General features: G+C 37.7%; 3 protein-coding genes across 4 annotated transcripts in view; 1 reads left to right on the top strand and 2 right to left on the bottom strand.

The window, feature by feature from the left end:
• LOC106095694 (ubiquitin carboxyl-terminal hydrolase 46) overlaps positions 1-23700 on the top strand; it is a 158098-nt gene that overhangs the window by 101149 nt on the left and 33249 nt on the right. Inside the window, exon 1 of one of the 2 annotated variants that reach the window (XM_059362461.1) lies at positions 4930-5008. The exons of the other annotated variant lie outside the window; for it this stretch is intronic. The gene's annotated coding sequence lies outside the window, so the exon portion shown is untranslated. Of the gene's footprint in view, positions 1-4929; positions 5009-23700 lie in introns of those variants that run through there. 2 annotated transcript variants of the gene reach the window in all.
• On the bottom strand, positions 9087-11502 carry LOC106095690 (endothelin-converting enzyme homolog). Its single transcript, XM_013262987.2, has one exon. It carries the CDS (start codon positions 11449-11451, stop codon positions 9193-9195), a length of 2259 nt encoding a protein of 752 aa, XP_013118441.2. The 5' UTR covers positions 11452-11502; the 3' UTR covers positions 9087-9192.
• Positions 17477-19675, bottom strand: LOC106095681 (neprilysin-11). The gene has a single exon (XM_013262972.2). The coding sequence runs from the start codon at positions 19673-19675 to the stop codon at positions 17477-17479; it is 2199 nt and encodes a 732-aa protein (XP_013118426.2).

Genomic DNA, 23700 nt, shown 5'->3' with positions numbered 1-23700 from the left:
TTTGCAACACATCGAAATACCCATTTCTGACCCCATGTATATATATTCTTGATCATCGTAAAAATCTAAGACGATCTAGCCATGTTTGTCTATCTGTCTGTTGAAACCATGCTACAGTTCTTAAAACTAGAGATATTGAGCTGAAACGTTGCATAGATTCTATTTTTGTTCATAGACAGGTTAAGTTCGAAGATGTGTTATATCGGACTATATCTTGATATAGCCCCCATATAGACTGATCTGCCGATTTAAGGTCTTAGGCCCATAAAAGCCTCATATATTATCCGATTTCGCTAAAATTTGGACCCTAAGACCCTAAATCCTCAGATTTAGGGTCTTAGGCCCATAAAAGCCACATTTATCATCCGATTTTGCTGAAATTTGGGACAGTGAGTTGTGTTAGGCCCTTCGACATCCTTCGTCAATTTGGCCCAGATCGGTTCGACTTCCTCTTTTTAATTTTACCCATTTCGGTCCACATTTGGGTATAGCCGCCCGAACGATCTCGCGTCGTAAAAATCTAAGACGATTTCGCCATGTCCGTCCGTCCGATTGTTGGAATCACGCTACGGTCTTTAAAAATTGAGATAATGACCTGATATTGTGCACAGATTTTTTGTTTTGTCCCTAGGCAGTTTATGTTCGAAAATGGGCTTTATCGAATATATTGTAGCTTGATACAGTCCCCATATAGACCGATCTGCCGATTTAAAGTCTAAGGACCATCAGTTGTTTTAGGACCTTCGACATCACTCCTACATTTGGCCCAGATCGGTCCAGATTTGGATATAGCTGTCATATAGACCGATCTGCTTATTTAAGGTCTAAGGCCCCTAAAACTCACATTTATTCTTCGATTTTTCCGAATTTTGAAACAGTGAGTTGTGTTAGGCCCTTCGTTATCCTTCTTCTTCCAGATCGGTTCAGATTTGGATATAGCTGCCATAAAGACCGATCTCTCGATTTAGGGTTCAAGGTGCTTTAAATGTCCGATTTCGACGAAATGTGGGACAGTGAATTGTGTTAGGCCCTTTGACATTCTTCTTTAATTTGGTTCAGATCGGTCCAGATATATACCGGGCTATTGCTGCGATATATACCGATCTCCCGATTTATGGTATTGGTCCAATTTTACTGACATTTTGGACATTGAGTTGTGTTAGGCCCTTCGGCTTCCTTTTTCAATTTGGTCCAGATTTGGATATATACCGATATACCGACTTAAGGTCTACGGCCCATAAATGACGCATTTATTGTCCTATTTCGCTGAAATTTGGGAAATTTGTGTAAGGCCATTTGACATCCCTCTTCAATTTGGCCCAGATCGGTTCAGATTTGAATATAGCTGCCACATAGACCGATCTCTCGATTTAAAGTCTTGGGCCCATAAGAGGCGCATTTATTATCCGATTTCACTGAAATTTTACACAATGACGTATTTTAGGCTTTTCGATATCCATGTCACATATGGTTCAGATCGACCTATATTTGGATATAGCTGCCAAAAGAAGAATATTTTGTTTTAGAAAATTGAACAGTGACTTGTATTTTTTAGACCACTCAATGTCCACGCCGAATTTGGTGGGACAAATTGGACCATATTTCGATATATCTGCTATGGGTGCAAAATTATGCATTTTTCACCAAATTATGACGAAAGGTGGTTTACATATATACCCGAGGTGGTGGGTATCCAAAGTTCGGCCCGGCCGCACTTAATGCCTTTCTACCTTACACCACTACTGTGGTGCAGGGTATTATAACTTAGTGAATTTATTTGTAATACCCAGAAAGAAATGAGATAGACCCATTGATAACTATACCGATCGACCCAGAATCACTTTGTGATCCGATTTAGCTATGTCCGTCTGTCTGTCTCTCCATCTGTCCACGTTTATTTGTGTCCAAAGAACAGGGCGCAATTTTTATCCGATCGTCTTAAAATTTGGTACGGGCATGTTTTTCGGCCTAGAGACTAAGCCTATTAAAATTAAAAAAAAAAAATCGGTTCAAATTTGGATATAGCTCCCATATATATATTCTTCTGATTTGCAGTAAAAATGCAATAAAATGGCCATTTGTTAACCGATTCTCAAGAATTTTAGCAGGAAAGATTTTCTCTTGTCTCTCGACATTGCTAGTAAATTTCATGGAAATCGGTTCAGATTTAGATATATATATATACATATATATATATATATATATATATATATATATATATATATATATATATATATATATATATATATATATATATATATATATATATATATATATATATATATATATATATATATATATATATATATATATATATATATATATATATATATATATATATATATATATATATATATATATATATATATATATATATATATATATATATATATATATATATATATATATATATATATCGCCCGATTTTAACTTCTAAAGCCACTGCAAGCGCATTTTTTTAACAATCTTGAAAAAACTTTGTGCAACGCATTCTTCGACGACTTACACAATATCTGAGAAGTTTGCTCCAAATCGGTTCAGTTTTAGATATAGCTCCCATATATATGTTCGTCCGATTTTGAGAAATATTGCAATCAAGTGGTCATTTGTTAACCGGTTCTTTAGAAATGTTCTTATGACTTCCGACATTACTGGTGAATTTCATAGAAATCGGTTCAGATTTTGATATAGCTCTCATATATATATATATCGCCCGATTTTAACTTCTAGAGCCACTGCATGCGCATTTTTTTTACAATCTTGAAAAAACTTTGTGCAACGCTTTCCTCGACAACTAACACAATATCTGAGAAATTTGCTCCAAATCGGTTCAGTTTTAGATATAGCTCCCATATATATGTTCATTGGATTTTGAGAAATATAGCAATAAAGTGCTCATTTATTAACCGATTCTTTAGAAATTTGGCAGGAAGGATTTTCGTTTGATTTTCGACATTGCTGTTGAATTTCATGCAAATCGGTTCAGATTTCGATATAGCTCCCATATATATGTTCGTCCGATTTTGAGAAATATTGCAATCAAGTGCTCATTTGTTAACCGGTTCTTTAGAAATTTGGCAGGAAGGGTTTTCTTATGACTTCCGACATTACTGGTGAATTTCATAGAAATCGGTGCAGATTTTGATATAGCTCTCATATATATATATCGCCCGATTTTAACTTCTAGAGCCACTGCAAGCGCATTTAATGACCAATCTTGGAAAAACTTTGTACAACGCTTTTCTCGTCAAAGACCACAATATCTAAGAAGTTTGCTCCAAATCGGTTCAGTTTTAGATATAGCTCCCATATATATGTTCGTCCGATTTTGCGAAGTATTGCAATAAACTGCTCATTTGTTAACCGATTCTCTCGATATTTGGCAGGAAGGATTTTCTTATGACTCTCGACATTATTGTTGAATTTCATAGAAATCGGTTCAGATTTTGATATAGCTGCCATATATGTATATCGCCCGATTTTCAATCCAAGAGCCACTGCAAGCGAATTTATTGACTAAACTTGCCAAAATTTTGTGCAACGATTTCGTTGACGACTACCACAATATCTGAGAAGTTTGCTCGAAATCAGTTCAGATTTAGATATAGCTTCCATATATATGTTCGTCCGATTTTGAGAAATATTGCAATAAAGTGCTCATTTGTTAACCGATTCTCTCGATATTTGGCAGGAGGGATTTTCTTATGACTTCCGACATTACTGGAGAATTTCATAGGAATCGGTTCAGATTTAAATATAGCTGCCATATATGTATATCGCCCGATTTTCACTCCAAGAGCCACTGCAAGCACATTTATTGACCAATCTTGTCAAAATTTTGCACAAAGCTTCCCTCGACAACTACCACAATATCTGAGAAGTTTGCTCTAAATCGGTTCAGATTTTAGTATAGCTCCCAAGTATATGCTCGTCCGATTTTGAGAAATATTTCAATAAAGTGCTCATTTGTTATCCGGTTCTCTCGAAATTTGATAGGAAGGATTTTCTTATGACTTCCGACATAGCTGGTGAATTTCATGGAAATCGGTTCAGATTTGGATATAGCTGTCATATATGTATATCTCTCAATTTTCACTCCAAGAGCCACTGCAAGCGCATTTATTGACCAATCTCGCCAAAACTTTGTTCAACCTTTTTCTTGTGAACTACTACAATATCTGAGAAGTTTGTTCTGAATCAGTTCAGATTTCGGTATAGCTCCCATATATGTTCATCCGATTTTGAGAAATTTGCCAACCGTAGTTATAACAGCTTGAAAATATTTGTCGAAATTTGATACGAATTCTTTAATTACCCATCTGAAAACATTCGAAATTGGTTCAGATTGGATATAGCTCCCTTATTGTACTTATAGCGTAGGTGTAGGGTATTACACAGTCGGCACCGCCCGATTTTTTCCCTTCCTTACTTATTTTATTTTTGAACTTGCCAAACAATATCCAAGCAGTGCCTTCGAGGATAGGGTTTACTTCTTAAATATCGCAGTTGTCCCGAACCGCTTGCGCTGCTTTTTTACGCCAATTGAAAGCATAGAGAGGGATATGTTGAAAATAGTGTTGTTTAAGCACATTAAAGTAAATGAACAATAAAATGAAGACCTAATTGTAAGGGTGAAAAAGAGCTTTCAAATGACATTCTTCAATTGTTTAAATTTTACCTATATCGTATTGGCCTAGGGTACATTTTTGACACACATTACTTGATATGGAAAAAATTTTACAAAATTTCCAAAGGAAATTAAAAATTTTGAAAATTTTTATAGCATAAAGGCCTTAAATTATAATATTTTATTACGTTTCCATATTTAATAGTTACATTGACAATCTTTTTCAATTTTTTTTCATTACAGGTACGTGTCTCATATTTTTGGATTTGAATTCAAGTTATTCGAAGCCCTTTGCCTTTACATTTATGTACTTTCATATACAAAAGTCGTAATTTGATGCCATCGACCTCATGGCATATAAAATCAGTTTGCCGGAAATGCGTGAGTGTAGAGCTTCTTTTTGTTGTTGATATTTTTTTTTGTAAAACTCAATTGTTTTCATGACATAATTTGCGTGGATATCCCCGGCACATATGGGAACAAAGTTTTGTACACATTAAATAACGTTTAAGACTATGTGCTAGAATGCTTGTTAAACAACAGCAATCTTTCAATTTAATAAAAAATCAAAAAACTTTGTTTCGAATACAATCAAGGCTATTCCAAATGTAAGATCTTTATATCGTTTGCATTACATTTTTCATAGAAAAACTTCCAACATCTATGACAGGTTGAAATCGGTCTATAATCTAATATTGCTCTCACACAAACCAACTAATCTGCCTATACTTTTATTCAAAAGTCTTGACTTATGCCATCCATGTTAAAGGAGATATAAGATTCGGCAAGGCCAAACTTTACCCGCTCTTACCTTTTATTTTTTTCAATTTTATTTCATATAAAACTTCATTAAAGCCAAATACTATGTAAAGATTTTCTACATATATCCACAATACAAGTATGTATGGAGGCTTTTTCTATTTCCTACCTACACGTTTGCTAACATTCTTCTTTGTTATATTATTATAACATAACCTTGAAAATCCATTTTCCACTTTTCCTTTTATATTTTCATTCTCTTTGAAAAAATTATTTTCCTTTCCTTCTATGGTGTGGGGTAATAAGCACCATATCAAATTGTTGGCATGCAAACATAGCCATTTTAATTGAGTTGAAGAAGCAAAAATTTTTATATTCAAATTGCGTGTTTTCCTTAAGTTTACATGGATTTTTTGTACTTTAGAATTTGTGTCAGCATTGTTACTTGGTATTATTTTTTTCGGCAATTTTCTAGATAATATCTTCAATACCTTCAATTGACATAAAATAACAAAGAAAAGAAAAAAAAGAGTTCATTATAATTGATTTATGGGCAGCAATGATTATTGTTTACTTTTAGACTTGACCTAAAAGTATGCAATAAATTTTAAAGAGACACCAATATATCTGTGTATGCCAGCTAGGCGCATGAATAGCAATGTAGTTTCATTACAACAATAAAAATTACAAATTTAAATTTTGAAATATAAAAAAATTAATAAATAAGCTTAGTCAAATATAAATTTCTTAATTTTTAATAAATTAAAAACCAGTAAGGAAGGGCAAAAGTCGGGCGGTGCCGACTTGCACCTATCCCATAAGTTCAATGTGGGACTATATCCAATTCTAAACCAATTTTGTTGGGCCCAAATTTTGAGCAAAGCAAATATGTTCAAACTGTAATAACTACGGTTGACAAATGACAACATTATTGCAAACTAGCAAAAATCTGGCAAACATACATGTGGGAGCTATATCTAAATCTGAACCGATTTCAAGCAAACTTCTCAGATATTGTGGTAGTCGTCGAGCAAGGCGTTGTACAAAGTTTTTTGGAAAATTGGTTAATAAATGCGCTTGCAATGGTTCTAGGAGTGAAAATCGAGCGATATATATATATATATATATATATATATATATATATATATATATATATATATATATATATGAGAGCTATATCTAAATCTGAACCGATTTCTATGAAATTCCGCCAAATTTCGAGAGAATGGGTTAACAAGTGACCATTTTATTGCATTATTACTGCAAATCGGACGAACATATATATGGAAGCTATATCTAAATCTGGTCTTAACACAACTCACTGTCCAAATTTCGGCAACATCGGACAATAAATGCGCCTTTTATGGGCTCAACACCTTTAAGCTAGAGATCGGTCTATATGGCAGCTATATATAAATCTGGACCGATCTGTGCTATATTGCAGAAGTATGTCGAGGGGCTTAACCTAACTCATTGTCCCAAATTTCGGCGACATCAGATAGTAAATACGCCTTTTATGGGCCAGAAGCCTTAAATCGAGAGATCGGTCTATATGACAGCTATCCAAATCTTCACCGATCGGGACCAAATTGAGGAAGGATGTCGAAGGGCCTAACACAAATCACTGTTCCAAATTTTGGCATAAACGGACAAGAAATGAGCCGTTTATGGGCACAAGACCTTAAATTGAGAGGTCGGTCTATATGGACGCTATATCCAAATCTGGACCGATCAGCGCCAAATTGAAGAAAGATGTCGAATGGGCCTAACACAACCCACTGTCCCAAAATTTCAGCAAAATCGGAAAATAAATGTGGCTATTATGAGCCTAAGAACCTAAATCGGCGGATCGGTCTATATGACAGCTATATCCAATTTGGACTGATCTAAGCCAAATTGAAGAAGGATGTCGAAGGGCCTAACACAAGTCACTGTTCCGAATTTCAACAAAACCGAATAATAAATGCGGCTTTTATGGGCCTAAGACCCTAAATCGGTTGATCGGTCTACATGGGGGCTTATCAAGATAAAGTCCAATAAACCTAATCTTCGAACTACGAACTACCACATTATTTGAGAATTTTGTTCGAAATCGGTTCAGATTTTAAAATAGCTCCCATATATATGTTCATCCGATTTGCAGTAATATTGCAATAAAATGGTCATTTGTTAACCGATTCTCTCGAAATTTGGCAGGAAGGATTTACTTATGGCTCTCGATATAAATGGCGAATTTCATGAAAATCAGTTCGATATTGGATATAGCTCTCATATATATATATCGCCCGATTTTCACTCCTAGAGCCACTGCAAACGCAATTTTTGACCAATCTTGCCAAAACTTTGCACAACGCTTTCCTCGACGACTACCACACTATCCGAGAAGTTTGCTCGAAATCGGTTCAGAATTAGATATAGCTCTCATATATATGTTCGTCCGGTTTTTAGTAATAATGACATTACTGGTGAATTTCATACAAATCGGCTTTAAATATAGATGTCATATATGTATATCGCCTTATTTCCACTCCAAGAGTTACTGCAATCGCTTTTTTTGATCACTCTTGTCAAAATTTTGCACAACGCTTTCCCCAACGACTATCACACTATCTGAGAAGTTTGTTCCAAATCGGTTCAGAATTAGATATAGCTCTCATATATATATTCGTCAGATTTTGGCTAATTGGCAATAATGTTGTTATTTGTGAACCGTAGTTATAACAGTTTGAACATATCTGCTGAAAATTTTATACGGATTGTTTAATAGCCTATCGGAAAACATCCGCTGAAGTCCATCAACATTGGTTCAGAATTGGATATAGCTCCCACATTGTATTTATATGGTAGTTGTAGAGTATTATACAGTCCGTACCGCCCGACTTTGGCCTTCCTTACTGGATGGGCACAGTCGAGAACGATTTTACTGTTATTCTTGACCTAAAAGTATGCAATAAATTTTTTAGTGACACAGAAATTTTAAAAAATTTTCATTTTATTTCATGTCATACTAGGGTTGGTGTTGTGGTATTTTTTGGCTTTACTTTTCCTTTGCGACAAAATCGGTACCGATTTTACTTTTATTATTGACCTAAAAGTATGCAATAAATTTTTCAGTGACACAGAATTTTGAAAAATTTTCATTTTATTTCATGTCATACTATGGTTGGTGTTGTGGTATTTTTTTGGCTTTACTTTTCCATTGCAACAAAATCTTCGAAAGAGAAATAAAATCAACATTGTTTCAGAATTGGATATAGCTCCCACATTGTAATACTTATATGATAGGTGTAGGGTATTATACAGTCGGCACCGCCCGACTTTGCCCTTCCTTTACTGGTTTTTATATAAAAGAAGATAAAAATCATTAACTATAATTGATCTATGGGCGGCAACGATTTTACTGTTATTCTTGACCTAAAAGTATGCAATAAATTTTTTGTGACAAAAAAATTTTAAAAATTTTTTGACTTTACTTTTCCATTTCAACAAAATCTTTGATTATTAAGCTCGTTTCGAAGGAGAAATAAAACGAGAATTATGAAATAAATATAGTCTTAGCCTTAACGGCAACAAAACGTGTAAAAATTTAATATTTTTGTATAAAAAAAAATAAAAATAAAATTTTTGTTTGTTACTTTTTTGTTAAAAACAGTATAAAATATTCATTCCTTTATTTCAATTGTTAAAAAAAGACGAAGAATATTTCTTAACATTTGTACCTTTATTTTATATTTAAAAAATTAATTGTTTTTTATTTCGAAAACTTGTTTTTAGAAAATAAAATACTTTAAATTAGTTTCTAACCCTTAAAAAGACGAGCATTTGTCATGCACATTCATGTTAGCTCCCACACGACAATTGAAATCCCTACCAAATTCATAGCCATTCCATAAAGGGCCATTAATGGACATTCTCTCCAGATTATGACGGGCCATGGGAAAATGTTCCGATTTTGAGGCTTTATCATTTGTGGGCCTAGCAGCACATCGTGTTTGGGCAAAGTTGATAAAAAACAACTGGGTATTGGTGAAATCCACGTCGGGCAAGGTTTCCATCTGCAACTCCTCCCCATTGATTGGCTGCTCCTCCAGCCAATTGATGTAGGCACCAAAGGCTATATTCACAGCATTGGAATCGGCCAAAAACTGTCTTAGCTGGGTGCCATTGCGAAAGACCTGAGGTGCATTGTAGAGATAATTGCTTGCCTGGGTGCGAAAACATTCCTTAATGTGATTAAATTTCACAACTGTGTTCACATTCCAAACATTCACCAGGGGGGCAGGACTATTCTCCCAGCCCTGTTGATCGAAATATTTGACCATTTCTCGGGCCATTACAAAACCCACCGAGGAGAATTTCATTGCCATGGGATAGTTGTAGTTATAGAAGGGTGCCTGCAAGAGATCCCAGCTGAACTGGATACGCTTTTCATCATTGATGGCATAGGTCACTACAAAATCACGCAGATTTTGTCTACTCAGCGTTGTGTAACTCCTCAATTCATCCATGTGCTGGTGGGCACTTTGCAGCATCACCGCATCCAGCAGACTCCAAAATTGGTTGTTGTTATCCATTTTGGGATTTTTGTTCATTTCAAGGCCAGCATGGAATTCAGGTTCTCTGATTGACCATGAGCGCTGTTTGATGTCGCTGCGCAAGAATTCCGGCAGCCAGTGGGCATTCGTTTCAATACTCCTGGCAAAGGTTTTCTTGATGTAATCCAAAATATGCTGCAAGTCCTTGAGAACACGATCGTCACGGTACTGAGCCTGATATAGGTCACCCAGAGCATTGGGGAAAAGTTGCAAAGTTTTGCGAGCACAATAGTTGGGACGTTCGGAGGCAGCCAGATTTCGGGGTATTAGAATTTCAGACAAGGCCCGATACATAATGTAGTAGGCAAACGAGGGTGTTAAGCCCTTTTTAGCTATGGTGCTGAGATGTTGAAAATACTCCTCATCGCGAAAGTAGAATGTTCGAGGCGCATTTATGGTGCCCACGCAAACTTCAACAAATTTGCTGAAGTCCAGACCATATCGACTATCCAAGATACTCACCGGCACGATCTGGTTGGTAATTTTGGGCTGAGGCACTCCATGCATGGTATTGTAGACTATTGCATTGTAGCGCCAATCGGTTTCGTTTCCTCCAAAGGGTAGATCTCTAAGATCGCGCTTCCTCATGTATTTGCAGAGCTCGAATTCGAAGCGTTGTATATCGCCCGCCAGCCGAGTGGCATCTGTGTCGCCCAAATCCAGCCAGGCCATGAGATTATCCTTTATCTCCGATTGAATGCCATTGAAGACCTCATCCCCGTTTTCCCTGGCCTGCTCAGCGGCCAAATAGTTGCATAGGTGGGGAGGTAGTACAGTCCTGCTGGGCTCCTCTAGTATGGGGGTCGTTGCCCCACGATCCGGCCTGGTCTTGGGTATGGTAAAACGAATCAAAATATCCAAGTTATAGCGATGCTTGAGTTGACCTATAACTTTGGTCCAATTGTAGTTGGTCTCCTGCCATGTGCTATCTCGCATGTAGGGCAGTCCCCCATAGTACTCCACAAATGTTCTGATATACTTCTTCTGTTCAGACGACTCGGCCTCGGCATGCAGGCAAGAACAATAGAAACTCTTCACCATGGTACCATTGAGTTGTGCCGCATTTTCAGCATCAGTCAAAATATTTTGAATTTGACGAATCAATTGGGCCTCCATGGCATCCTCCACACTCCAAGACTCGCCCGGCTGCACAGCCTGGTCGGCCAGTTGGGCCTTCAGCCAATTGCCGCAGCCATATTCGTAGAAATCCTTGCAGGGCAACTGCTGTGTATTCAGATAGCGTAACATTTCTTGGGCCTTTTGGCGGCGCAGCCACTTCACTTGTTCCAGGCGAAGCACCTCAAGCAGCTGAGTATCATTTTGGGGACTTTTTGTTGTTTGTGTTGAATGCGGCGACGTCGGCGGCGGCGGCGGCAGTGGCTTTTGTGTCACTGCCTGACCTGCACTTAATTTGGCACAAATTAGCAGCAGCACAATGGTGAGGCAGCTCAAATCCAGTTTGTGTAACATTTTCACCCGCAGACTTTAGAATTGATACTAAGATTCATTCAAATTCGTTTTCATCATGGGATCTCATTCTAAAAAAAAAAAATGTTGCTATTTTGTTTGCTTGCTATTATCTGCGAAATTGTGTGTTTGTTGATAAGAACTTGTGGGGATTAATCCACCGACCCACTGTAGTGGTCAGCAGTTTTGTTTTTTTTTTCTTAATTTTTTTTTTTACTTTTAATGATGTAATTATAATGAGTTCAAGTTTAATTTGTATTCCAGAAAGCGAGAGCGCGGTTGAGAGAGAGGGAGGACAATTAAAAATTTTAGTTTTGTGTTTATTTTTGTCAAGCTATTGTCGGTATTTCCCAAAAAATCAAACGAATCTGAAATGGCTGAGCACTCATGGGTAAAACATGAACTTGGCTCTTTCTAATCAATCCCCCTGGAAGATTAGTTGAGCTTTTCTCAATGAAATGAGCTTTGTTCTATGATCGTTGATCAACAAGTGATTAAAGCTTTCTATGTTTTTGAAAAAAGGGCAGAATTTACTCTTTAAAATCGGACCTCAACATTGATGGGGTTAATGTCAAAGTCTAAAAATAGAAGCATACTTCATATCTACGATTTTGATCAAAAGAGTGCGTTTTTCTCAATTGTTTTGGCTGATATTTTGCATGAGGTGTTTAGTTATGATTTCCAACAACTGTGCTAGGTATGGTTTAAATCGGTTTATAACCTGATATAGCTGTCATATAAACCGGTCCGGGGTCTTGATTTTTTGAACCTCTGGAGGGCGTAATTCCTATACGATTTGGTTGAAATTTAGCACGAAGTGTTTCGTTATGACTTCCAATAACTGTGCTAGGAAACCAAACCAAATCATGCATCAAAATGAAAATCGAACCACGAATGCCTTCGGAAATTGCAAAATACGAAGCCAATCTCGGCCAAAATTTCAACAAATAAAACTTAAAACTATTATATCCTCCAAACCAGTGAAGATATTGCATACCTAAAGTGGACTTTTTGTAGGGATTTATGAGCACTAGCGAGCAAAAGAAAAAGAATTTTGAAAATCGGTCCACAAATGAGTATTTGGCAGCCCGAACAATTTTTCAAAATGCCAAGGTGACCAACTTAAGAAGCCTGCCAAGAGGCTCCCAGACAACCAATGGCCTTGAAATTTTGCACATAATCTCGATAACACCTTAGTTATTTTTATACTCATACTTTAGACCATTTTTTTCGTTTCTATCCCACTGAACTCCTGGAATCTAATTCTGGCGAGCACCTCAGAAAAAAAATTTCAGCGGTAGTTACCCCCTCCTAATGCTGGCGAGATTTCTGAAGTACTATGGAATGTAAAAACTTCTACCTAAAAAGGTGTCGCACTGCGGACTCGGCTGTTACAACCGCTTGCGCCTTACTTCGAAGTGGACCCCATATGCGGTGCTTATCTATTGGGTTGCCCAAAAAGTAATTGCGGATTTTTCATATAGTCGGCGTGGACAAATTTTTTCACAGCTTATGACTCTGTAATGGCATTCTTCCTTCTGTCAGTTATCAGCTGTTACTTTTAGCTTGCTTTAGAAAAAAGTGTAAAAAAAGTATATTTGATTAAAGTTCATTCTAAGTTTTATTAAAAATGCATTTACTTTCTTTTAAAAAATCCGCAATTACTTTTTGGGCAACCCAATATAAAAAATCCATAGTGTCTTCTTCCGGATCTCTGGGTTAATATATCGAGCGCAACATAGCGCAGAGATTAGCATGTCTGCTTATGTCGCTGAACGCCTGGGCTCGAATCCTGGCGAGAACATCAGAAAAAATTATCAGCGGTGGTTATCCCCTCCTAATGCTGGCGACATTTGGGAAGCACTATCCCATTTAAAAACTTCTCCCCAAAGAGGTGTCGCACTGCAGCGAGCCGTTCGGACTCAGTAAAAATGTGCTAAGTGCGGCTTGGCTGAATCTTGGGAACCAACCACCATGGGATTTGCTAAAAATTTATACAAAATAAATTTAGTTGAGGGGCATAATTTTATTCTACATACCAAACTTCTATGAAACCAGCAAAAATTAAAGCTTCTAGGAACCGAACAAGGATGATCGAGAGACCGGTTAACATGAGAGCTATATCAGGTAATATATTGATTTGGTCCGTATTTGACACAGTGGGTGGAAGTCGTAACTGAACACCGCACGCAAAATTTCAGCCAAATCAGACGAAAATTGCGGCTTGTAGGGACTCAAGAAGTCAAATCGAGAGATCGGTTTATATGGGAGCTATATCAGGTTATAAACCAATTTGAACCGTATATGGCACTGTTGTTGGAAATCATAACGGAACATCGCACTCAGAATTTCAGCCAAGTCGGACAAAAATGACGGCTTGCAAGGACTTAAGAAGTCAAATCGAGAGACCGGTTTATATGGGAGCTATATCAGGTTGCAGACCGATTTGGACCGTACTTGGTACAGTTATTGAAAGTCATAACAGAACCCTACATGCAAAATTTCATACAAATCGGAAAAACTGCGCCTTCCAGAGGCTCAGGAAGTCAAATCGGGAGATCGATTTATATGGGAGCTGTATCTAAATCTAAACCGATATGGTCCATATGCAATCCCCAACGACCTAAATCAATATTAAGTATCTGTGCAAAATTTCACAGATAGCTAGCTTTACGCGATCGACCGCTATCGTGATTGCGAAAGATAGACGGACGGATGGACACGGCTAGATCGACTCTTTCTGGGGTCAATATTTCGACATCAATATTTCGAGGTATAACAAACGGAATAACTAGATTAGTATACCCCCATCCTATAGTGGTGGGTACAAAAAGGAGGTCCTTTATCATTGAGCTTAAACTTTATTCGGGTGGCACTGATTGATATGTGAGAAGTTTGTATCGGTTTCTTAATGAAATGTTCATGAGCAAATTTGAATTTGCATATCTCGGTAATCCATGTGTTTCCAGACTCAGTCCTAGCAGTGAGAAAAAGTGTCTTATGTATCGTCTGCAACTTACTGCCCATCATACATGTAGCTTATCCCAGTAAATTTCACTATTCGATGTACAATAGAAACTTTAAAAAATAATCATAGTCGGATAACATAAAGGTCTGGTAAGAACTTACATTACCTTACCTTTTATTTCGCCACATCTGCATATTGGAATAAGTCGTCGTGTAAACCTGGACAGACTCTCGTTAAGCCAACTTGATGCCACCTTTCGTTGGTCGCGGCAACATTCTCTCTTACTCGTTTGGCATATACACCTCGCGGTAAAAAGTGTGACCTGCTCTTAAGACTGTTTATGAATCGGGACCATTTCAGCTATGACGAGGTCTATGGGCTTCGTCAGTGTTCATTAGGAAGATATAACTCTTTAAACTTCCTTTCTCTGTAATGAGAGTAGAGATTTCAATGGGCATTTTGTTTGTAATTTATTGCGCCACATTTCCTTCCCATGTAAGAGGTCCGTCTGTTTCCTAAGTCTAAGGTCGCTCGGGAAGGGTCCTTGTGTTTGTCATGAGTCGATTGAGTTGCACCGTTACCATTGCGGAGTTTGTATATATGGTCGGCATATGTGGGCTTCGTATCAACTCAGGTTCCCAGGTATTTTACTACTCTTTTTGTCTTTAGCATTACACATCTATACAGATAGCCAGTTCAGCAAAGATATTTCTCTTCGTTGGGAGGAAAATTTCATTGCCCATCAGGGACAACTATGACGAGGTCTGGTGGCTCTGCCCATTTATGTCAATATTATATAACCCTTAGAACCCCTGTTCGCTATACTAAGAGTTGCATTTCGCTCGGCATTAAGTTTGCAATGTCAGGCCCCACATATCACTTCAATGTAGGAGAATGCTATTGGTCGTCAGCATCGAACTATAACGAGGTTTTATTCAGGAAAGGCCTGCATACGTTTGCCATCAGTCGGCTAAGTTGCGCTGTTATCTTAGAGACCCTTCCCTTCCCATACTAAATTGGGTCTGCATATGTGAACTATTTTTCCAACGGGACTGCTAGATATTTAACAGATCTCTTCCTCATTACCAGTCTATCTTGTATATTCAAGCCCACTTCCACTGGAAATGCCTTTTCATTAGAAGGAGCAATTCTGTCTGGTTTTCGCCTGGTGCAAACTATGAAAATCCAACTAAATCCTAGTCCTTTGTCATTAGCGCACTATACATGTAAACAAAAAACCAGTTCCGCTGGGATATTCTTAATCGTTGGAAGGAGCAACTCTGTCTTGTGCATCGCCCGTCGGGGACAACTTTAACAAGAGCTGAGAGGGCTCCTCCCATATCTTGTCAATTTTATATAACCCTTAGAACCGTTGTTCGCTACACTGAGAGTTACATTTCGCTCGACATTTCGTCTGCAATGTCAGGCTCCATATATCGCTTCAATATGGGAGAATGCTATTGGTCGTCAGCATCGAACTATAACAAGGTTTTGTTCGGGAGAGGGCTGCCTAGGTTTGCCATCAGTCGGCAAAGTTGTGCTGTTATCTTAGAGGCCCTTTCCTTCGCATACCGAATTGGATCTGTCTATGTGAAGTATTTTTCCATTTCGCTCAGCATTTCCCAGATATTTCACCCATCTCTTCATGTTTACTCACGCCAACTTCCACTGGAAATGCGTTTTCATTAGAAGGATCAACTCTGTCTGGTTTTCGCGTGGTGCAGACTATGAAAATCCATCCAAATTCTAGTCCTTATCAACACCAACCGTAGTTTGTGCCCTACTTCTTCGAAGTCTTTGTCTCTGGTCATGATAATAGCATCGATGCCATCTGCATGTTTTACTACAATAGAAATGTTCCGTCTGACATATTACTTAGCAATATCCAACCATTGGATGTGTGCTTCATATTCGGTTCCGTTATAGAATCCTGCGCCGCCTCTAATGCGATCTAGTTTCTTCCTTAAAATTTTAATCAGATCTACTGTGAATATAGCCATTTTTTACGTCCAGTGTTGCAGAGAGCTATCGACGTTGTAACTGGTTAAGGAACCCATTGTCTAGGTGGAAACCTAGACTTTGGCAGAGCCCAACAAATAAAAAAATAGAATTTGAATCTAAAATTTATGACCAATACAAAGGGGGGAACTTAATTCCCCTTATGCCCGCCCGACGGGCATGTTTCTCATGCCATGGTTTCCAACTTTGGAAGAGCCCAACAATTAAAAAAAAAGTAATTTGAATCTAAAATTTACGACCAATACAAAGGGGGGAACTTAATTCCCCTTATGCCCGCCCGACGGGCATGTTTTTCAATCATGACAATAGGGTACTCAAATGAAAGGTATTTGAACGTAGATTGAGATTATGCAAACGGCTTGTGCAAATAATGTCCTGGAAACATAAGAAATGCAATATTCCATATTCTTTGGAATATTCCAAATCAAACAGGAAGAACTTCTTTCAAAATTTTATTTTTGTATCCTATACCACTACTGTGGTACAGTGTTTTGTAACTTAGTGAATTTGTTTGTTACACCCAGAAGGAAGAGACCTGGATCGATAATTACACCGATCATTTTTTCATTTTTTGATTCGATTGAGCTATGTTTGTCTGTCCGTCCATCTGCCTGTCTGTCCATGTTAATTTGTGTACAAAGTATAGTTCGCAATTTTCATCCGATCGTCTTCAAATTTGGAGCGGGCATCTTTTTTGACTTAGAGGCAAAGCCTATTAAAATTGGAAAAATTGGTTCAGAATTGAATATAGCTCTGATTTGGACTAATACTACAATGGTTTCGTCATTTGTGATTCTTACGAAATTTGGCATAAGGGAGTCTCTTATGAGTCTCGACAGCTAACATTTACCAAAATATGTACCGACTTGGCTTATTTAAACCGCATCCGTACTCCATCCGTACATCGATAGGAAATTGTAGAGAAAAAAAATTCTTTAGCCTTACTGTTTTGAAAGTTACGTAAACATTGAGGACATGGCTGTCCTAAATAAGTTTTTTTTTTGTTTTAAATTTTTTATTACAAAACCAAATTTTTATTAATTAATATCCACTTTTAAATTCATTCGATATTATTGAACATTTATCACCAAAATTCATTTCCGAACCCAAAGGGCAATTGAAATCCAAACCAAATTCCATATCATTACTCAGGGGCCCATTTACATTCCACCTTTCCAAAGTGTTTAGATCGCGTGGGAAATATTCCAAGAATTCACCAGCACCCTCCTCCTTGGTATACTTGGCCGAGCAACGTATTTGAGCAAAATTTATGAAAAACAATTGAGTGTTGCTAAAGTTCATGTTGGGCATGGTTTCAAATTTCAATTCAGGACTAAGGGCATCCTGTTTCTCTAGCCAATTGTTATAGGCCAAAAAGGCTATGCTCAAAGCACTGGCATCAGCCATGATTTCCTTCAACTGAGTGCCATTGCGAAATTCATCGGGTGTATTGAAAAAGTAGCCGCTAACCTGCGAGCGAAAACATGCTCGATTCGTCAGAAACTCGTTGAGATCCAATTGGGCATAGGAAGACAAGGCTCGGCCTTCTAAGCTCTGCTGCTCATCAATGTAGCGTTTTACCAATTCCCGCGCCAAGACAAAACCCAGAGAGGAATATTTCAAAGATCTGGGGTAGTTGAAGAAATAGAATGGAGGCTTGAGCAGACCATAGCCAAATTGTATGTGCTTCTCATTGCTGGCCAAGTTGGTGGCAAAGGCTTCCACAACATTTGCCACTGAAGGCAATGGCGTATTGCTGCGTCCCCTTTGCTGGCCCGTGGCACCCATTTGTGGCGCCTGTTGCTGGTTATTGGTAATGATGACGGACTTTAAAATTTCCCAATAGTTTCCATTGACACTTATGACAACAGACTGTGGTTCTGTGGCCGGGCCTGCAGCATACAAAGGCTCACTGACCTGCAAAGAGTCCACATACTTTTTCATATTTCTGGGTACGGCTTCCTTAATTTCTCGAAAAATGGAAGCGATATCTTGTTTCATAAAGTCCTTGAAGCGTCCGCCTATACTGCTCTGATACAGGTTGCCCACATACTCGGGAAAAGTTTGCATTGCTTTGCGAATGCAAAAAGTTTGACGTTCCTCAGGAGGTTGACCCACGGGTAGGGTTAGCTCCGACAAAGCCCTGTAGATTATGTAATTGGCAAACGAAGGCTTGCGGCCGTTAATACTGATGAGATATTGAAGATACTCGGCGCTGGAGGTGGCCTCAAACTCACTTCTGGCTTGACCCTGGGCTAGACCCAGCATTTGCGAAACAAAATTGTTCAATCTGGGATTATTCTCCAGTTCGGCATTATTGCGATTTTGGGCTCTATTTCTGACGCCTGGGCCTCTGGCGGTGGAATTGTCCTCTGCCGCAGTTTCCTCCTCCCCGGGAGGGGCCACATTCAACAGTTCACTTTTTCGCATATACTTGCAAAGATCAAACTCAAAGCGTTGTATGTCTCCGGCCAAACGAGTGGCATCGGCCTCCTCAAATGCAAACCAGGCCTGCAACTTATCCTTGATGTCCATTTGTATGGCATCAAAGATTTCATCCTTTTCATCGATTTGTGAGGCAGCCTCGGAGTTGCACAACTCTGTGGGCAGTATGGTGCTCTGGGGTTCACTCAGCACGGGACGGCCATTGGGCAAATTGGAGAAAGTGATCAAGATGTCCAAATTGTAGTCCAACTTCAGCTTGGCTATAATATCATTCCACTGATAGCTTCTCTCTCGCCATGTATCCTTAATATCCGGCAACCCACCATAGCTGCTGACAAAACCCTTGGCAAACGCTCTCTGATCTTCCTCGGTGGCGGAGATACAGGAGCGATAGAATTTATAAACCACGGAATTTGTATTATTTGTATATTCGAATTTCCTTTGTAGCAGTCGAATAACATTCAGCTCCATGCGATTGTTTAAGGTGATGATTTGATTCTCTTCGGATTCGCTGACATTTTGTGCCTGCAACCAATTGCCACAGACATAGTCATAGAAATCCATGCAGGGATCCCCTTCGAGATTCATAAGTTTTAACATTTCCCCCGAGGTATAATGGCGTTCCTTAATAGTCTGAAATTCCGGCACAGGTGGCCCAATAGGCACCGTATTTTGGTAATTTTGGGCTTGGCGTTGTTTAGTTTGTTGCTGATTGCGATTTGCCTTGGCCGCATAGGCCTGAGAGGCCAATATCAGTGCCAACAGTGCGCTGAGGAAAATTTGTCTTTCTAACATTCTCCTAACGCGTAGAGTTTCAAAATGATACTAATGAGTGATTTTGTTCAGGCCTCTGAGACTTTGCGTTTTATTTGCCTTTTTTTTTTGTATTGACAATTTGGTATTTGTTATTAGTTTTTCATATCTCTTTTTTTGTGATTGTAGCGTTGATGCCATTGTTGTTCCGTCATTTGGCGATAAGAAGATTCGCTTTAAAAATTTTTTTTCCTAATATTTTTGATAATGCTTGAAAATTTTGAGATGATTTAAAAAATTGTGTTACACTTTGGAAAATTTTGTGAAGTGAACAAAATCCTCATTTAGCAAATGCTCTACTTGGTTCTGTTAATCTGGTGGAATCTTACGTTGCTGCTGACTGTATTCAAGCTTCTCGTCTAACTTGCGCAATGGGTATTGCTGTAGATGCAGTAACTCTGCCATTTGACATCATATTAGCTGAACAGGGAATGTTCTTCCAATAGCCTTCCCAAACGATCAGATTCGTGATTATGAGGGGTGCGAAGTATTGTTCCTTCAGTAGAGCCGCCTTCAATATAGACTTCCTTAACGACCAGATACGTGATGATACATGTTTTCACGTTTTCGCTGTTGTTTGACAATTATGTTGGCTTCGAAACCGAACTCCTAAAACACTACAAAATAAACAACAATTTATGAGCATTTTCTTAAAAATAAATCAGAAATTAAATACTACCCAAATTTTGCCGCCTTTTTGTGTTTATTTGGCTTGTGGCTAAACTATTGTTTGCTATCTTCATGTCCCTGCTCGGGCGCCATTGTGGCACTGGGTGCTGGTGTGACTTAATTTGCTCCGGGATACAGTTTAAACCTTTATACGCAACAATTTTTCTCTTCCGAAATGGCTGTGCTATCTTTTTTGGGAGCTACATCTATCCTGAAGTCACAGGGGCCGGCACGTTTTCTTTGTAATTGTTTCAACTTTGTCTCACTGCTCCCCCCCCATTCTGCAGGTGAGCTGATTTTGTGTTTCCAGGGAACTGGAATGCTCGGAGCTCTTATTCGGCAGTTTCTCAGTGATCTGTCTGTTGGGAGATCTAATTCCCGGCCATTGTATCCCTAGAAGCATACTGGATTTTGCCAGACTATCCTCCTGGTTTATCTTCTCCAGTTTCCTTCGTTGTGCTCCATATAGCCCTTTCGTTTTTATTCCGAGTTAAGCAAAATTAACGCTCATTTCCGTTCTCATCCTGCTGACTTGGTCTTTCATTTTAGCTTCGGCGGTTTTATTGTGCAGGGTGCCTTAATTTGAGTCTGATCTGCACATCTCTTTGGTTTTTCCGCCTAACTCCCAGTCGCTAATCTGACGACTTATTGTGCTCTCTAAGCACTTTTCTCGTCTGCATGTCTTAAGGCACCCTTACCCCTAGGATCTCGACGGGTCGTGAAGTAATAAATCACCAAAGGAACTGGGGTTAGTACTTCTTGTACCAAAACTTATTTTCCATACTGGTTTATAACCAATTTTCGTTCATGCGTAATTCAATATTTCAGACATGAACCTAAGTTGGTTCATGTCGGTATCGAAAACAATTAAGGATTTTGTCAGTAGCACGGAGTTCCTAACTTAGATGTTCTTTTTCGAGGTTACTTTTTTGTTCGAATTTAAAGCACACAACTAGCTGATTACTGACCTAGGTGTATGTCCATAGAATTAATATCTCCTTTTCAACCTAACCTAACCTAATTCAATATTTTTCAAGTTTTTTGCCTGTTAGGGCGAAAATCATTAAGTTTTCCAGATTTTTTTTGTTTCTCTTTCGAGACGAGCTTAATGATCGGAGATTGCAAATGGAAAAGGAAAGCCAAAGAAAGCAACACATATCCACCATTATGGGACGCGTTTCGTCTTTGGTTAGAAGACTTTTCAACCATATTACGTGTGATGGCTTCAAGGGCCATGCGTTGGTATGTTGTATTTGAATCGTATTAGTTGCGAAAACAGATCTATGATACAATTACCCCATTAACCACGCTCGACAACCCTGTCTATTAGCTGTACTTTATCCCAATGCATGTGTTTTTGTGTAATGACAGACTTTTTTTCTGTGGCAATTACACTAATTCCGTGGTACACATGATTCTGTACATCTGTTGGTAGTTTTATTGATGGCTTCGAACGCTAGACAACGGCAACGGCTGTCGTTGTTGCACCGTGTGGCCAGGTTCGAATCCCGGCCAGTCTTTGCCGAATTTTTTCATGTTTCAATATATTCCCTAGCTGGAGACATCCCCTATTGGCAACCCGAAAATGTATAGGTTGTTCAATTTTGTCAAATCTATATTTTTCCGTGTGGTCACATTTTTTCCAGGCCTTCAATTTTCCAAATGGCCGTCTTCGAATTACTAAAGTGATCTTTACTGTGTGGCCATGGGGTTAATTTCTCTCCCGAAGAAAAATAATTTATAAGACTTTTTTTTTTTTAAATAAAAACAGCTTTTGAGGTTTAAAAAAACTAAAAATAAAAACATTAATTAACGCAATTAAAAAAAATTTGAGAGATTTATAGAAAGTCATCAGTGTGGGGAATTTGCATCAAATTCACCACAGTGGGAAATATATAAAAATACAAAAATAGAAACAAAACTTATCGCAGAATTTGAGCAACTTTTGAGGTATAAAAAAACTGAAAACTTAAAATTCACCACTCTGGTGAAAAATAAAAACATTAATTAACGCAATTAAAAAAAAATTAAAAAATTTAAGAGATTTATAAAAAGTCATCAGTGTGGGGAATTTACATCAATTTCACCACAGTGTGAAATATATTAAAATACAAAAATAGAAACAAAACTTATCGCAGAATTTATGATAACCGACTTTGTTAACCAAATTTTATGTTTATCGAAAACTCACCTCGGTGGTGAAATTACGATACAAAATCTCTAAATGCAAAACTATTAACTTTAATTATGTTGGCCACTAGAGATCATTTTGCTCCACTAGCCGAACGTAAAGTAGATTTCCAAGCGCCTCGATCCTCCTCCAATCTCTGACACCCAGTTTCGTCATATCTTTTTCCACTTGGTCTCTGCATAGGAGTTTTGGTCTTCTCCTGTAGCGTATTCTAAGGCGACCATAACCCCTAAAAAGTTAAAAATTCCCCAAATTCACCACTAAGGTCAAAACATTAAAACTCAGAAATGAATTTAAAAAAATTTAAGTATCCTTTGATAGATAAACTTAAATGTTAACTATATTGAAATCTTTTTGAAAATCTTTTTTAGGGTGAAAAATAAAAATGCAATTTAAATGCAAGTTTAAAAAAAAACTGCAATGTAAACAAAGTTAGAGCGTTTTAGAAAAAGTCACCACTGTGGTGAAATTAAATTAAATTCACCACATTGAGAAAGTATAAAAATGCAAAAGTAAAGACTATACCTATAGCACTATTAATATAAGAAGACAGAGCTAACCAAATTGTATGATTTTCAAAAACTCACCTCCGGGTTAAAATTAAAATACAGTTGTTTAGACAGTTTTTTAATTTACCAAAATGGTGAATACAGAATGCAAAAGTTACAACAATACTTATCTCATAATTTATGGTAGAAGACATGGTTAACAAAATTTTAAGACTATCTTAAACTCACCTCTGTGGTGAAAGTAAAATACAAAGTCTAAGTTCACCACAATGGTAAAAATATTAAAAAAATATAAAATCCCATACGCTAGATAAATTAAAATGTTAACAAAGAAAAACAATAATTGGAGACATTTTTTTTATTTCACCTATTGAAAAATGTATTATAATATCATGAAATTCACTTCGGTGGATAAAAAAAAAATTTAAAATCATATTAAAGCCATATTTCAAGGTGAGACAAATATTTTAAAGGCACAGCTATAGAGAAATTTAGAATTCTTAAAAACCCGCCTCTGTGGTAGAAATAAAATTAAAACCTTTAAATTCACCACTATGGTCAAAACAGTGAAATAAAAAATTCAATCAATAAATTATGTCATATCTTGTTTAACTAAAATGGAAAAAAAATTTTAAGCA

Source organism: Stomoxys calcitrans, chromosome 2, assembly GCF_963082655.1.
Source record: "Stomoxys calcitrans chromosome 2, idStoCalc2.1, whole genome shotgun sequence".
In the NCBI taxonomy this organism is placed as follows: Eukaryota; Metazoa; Arthropoda; class Insecta; order Diptera; family Muscidae; genus Stomoxys; species Stomoxys calcitrans.
Note: the sequence above shows the minus strand (reverse complement) of the source record. Positions and strands in the feature narration are given on the sequence as shown.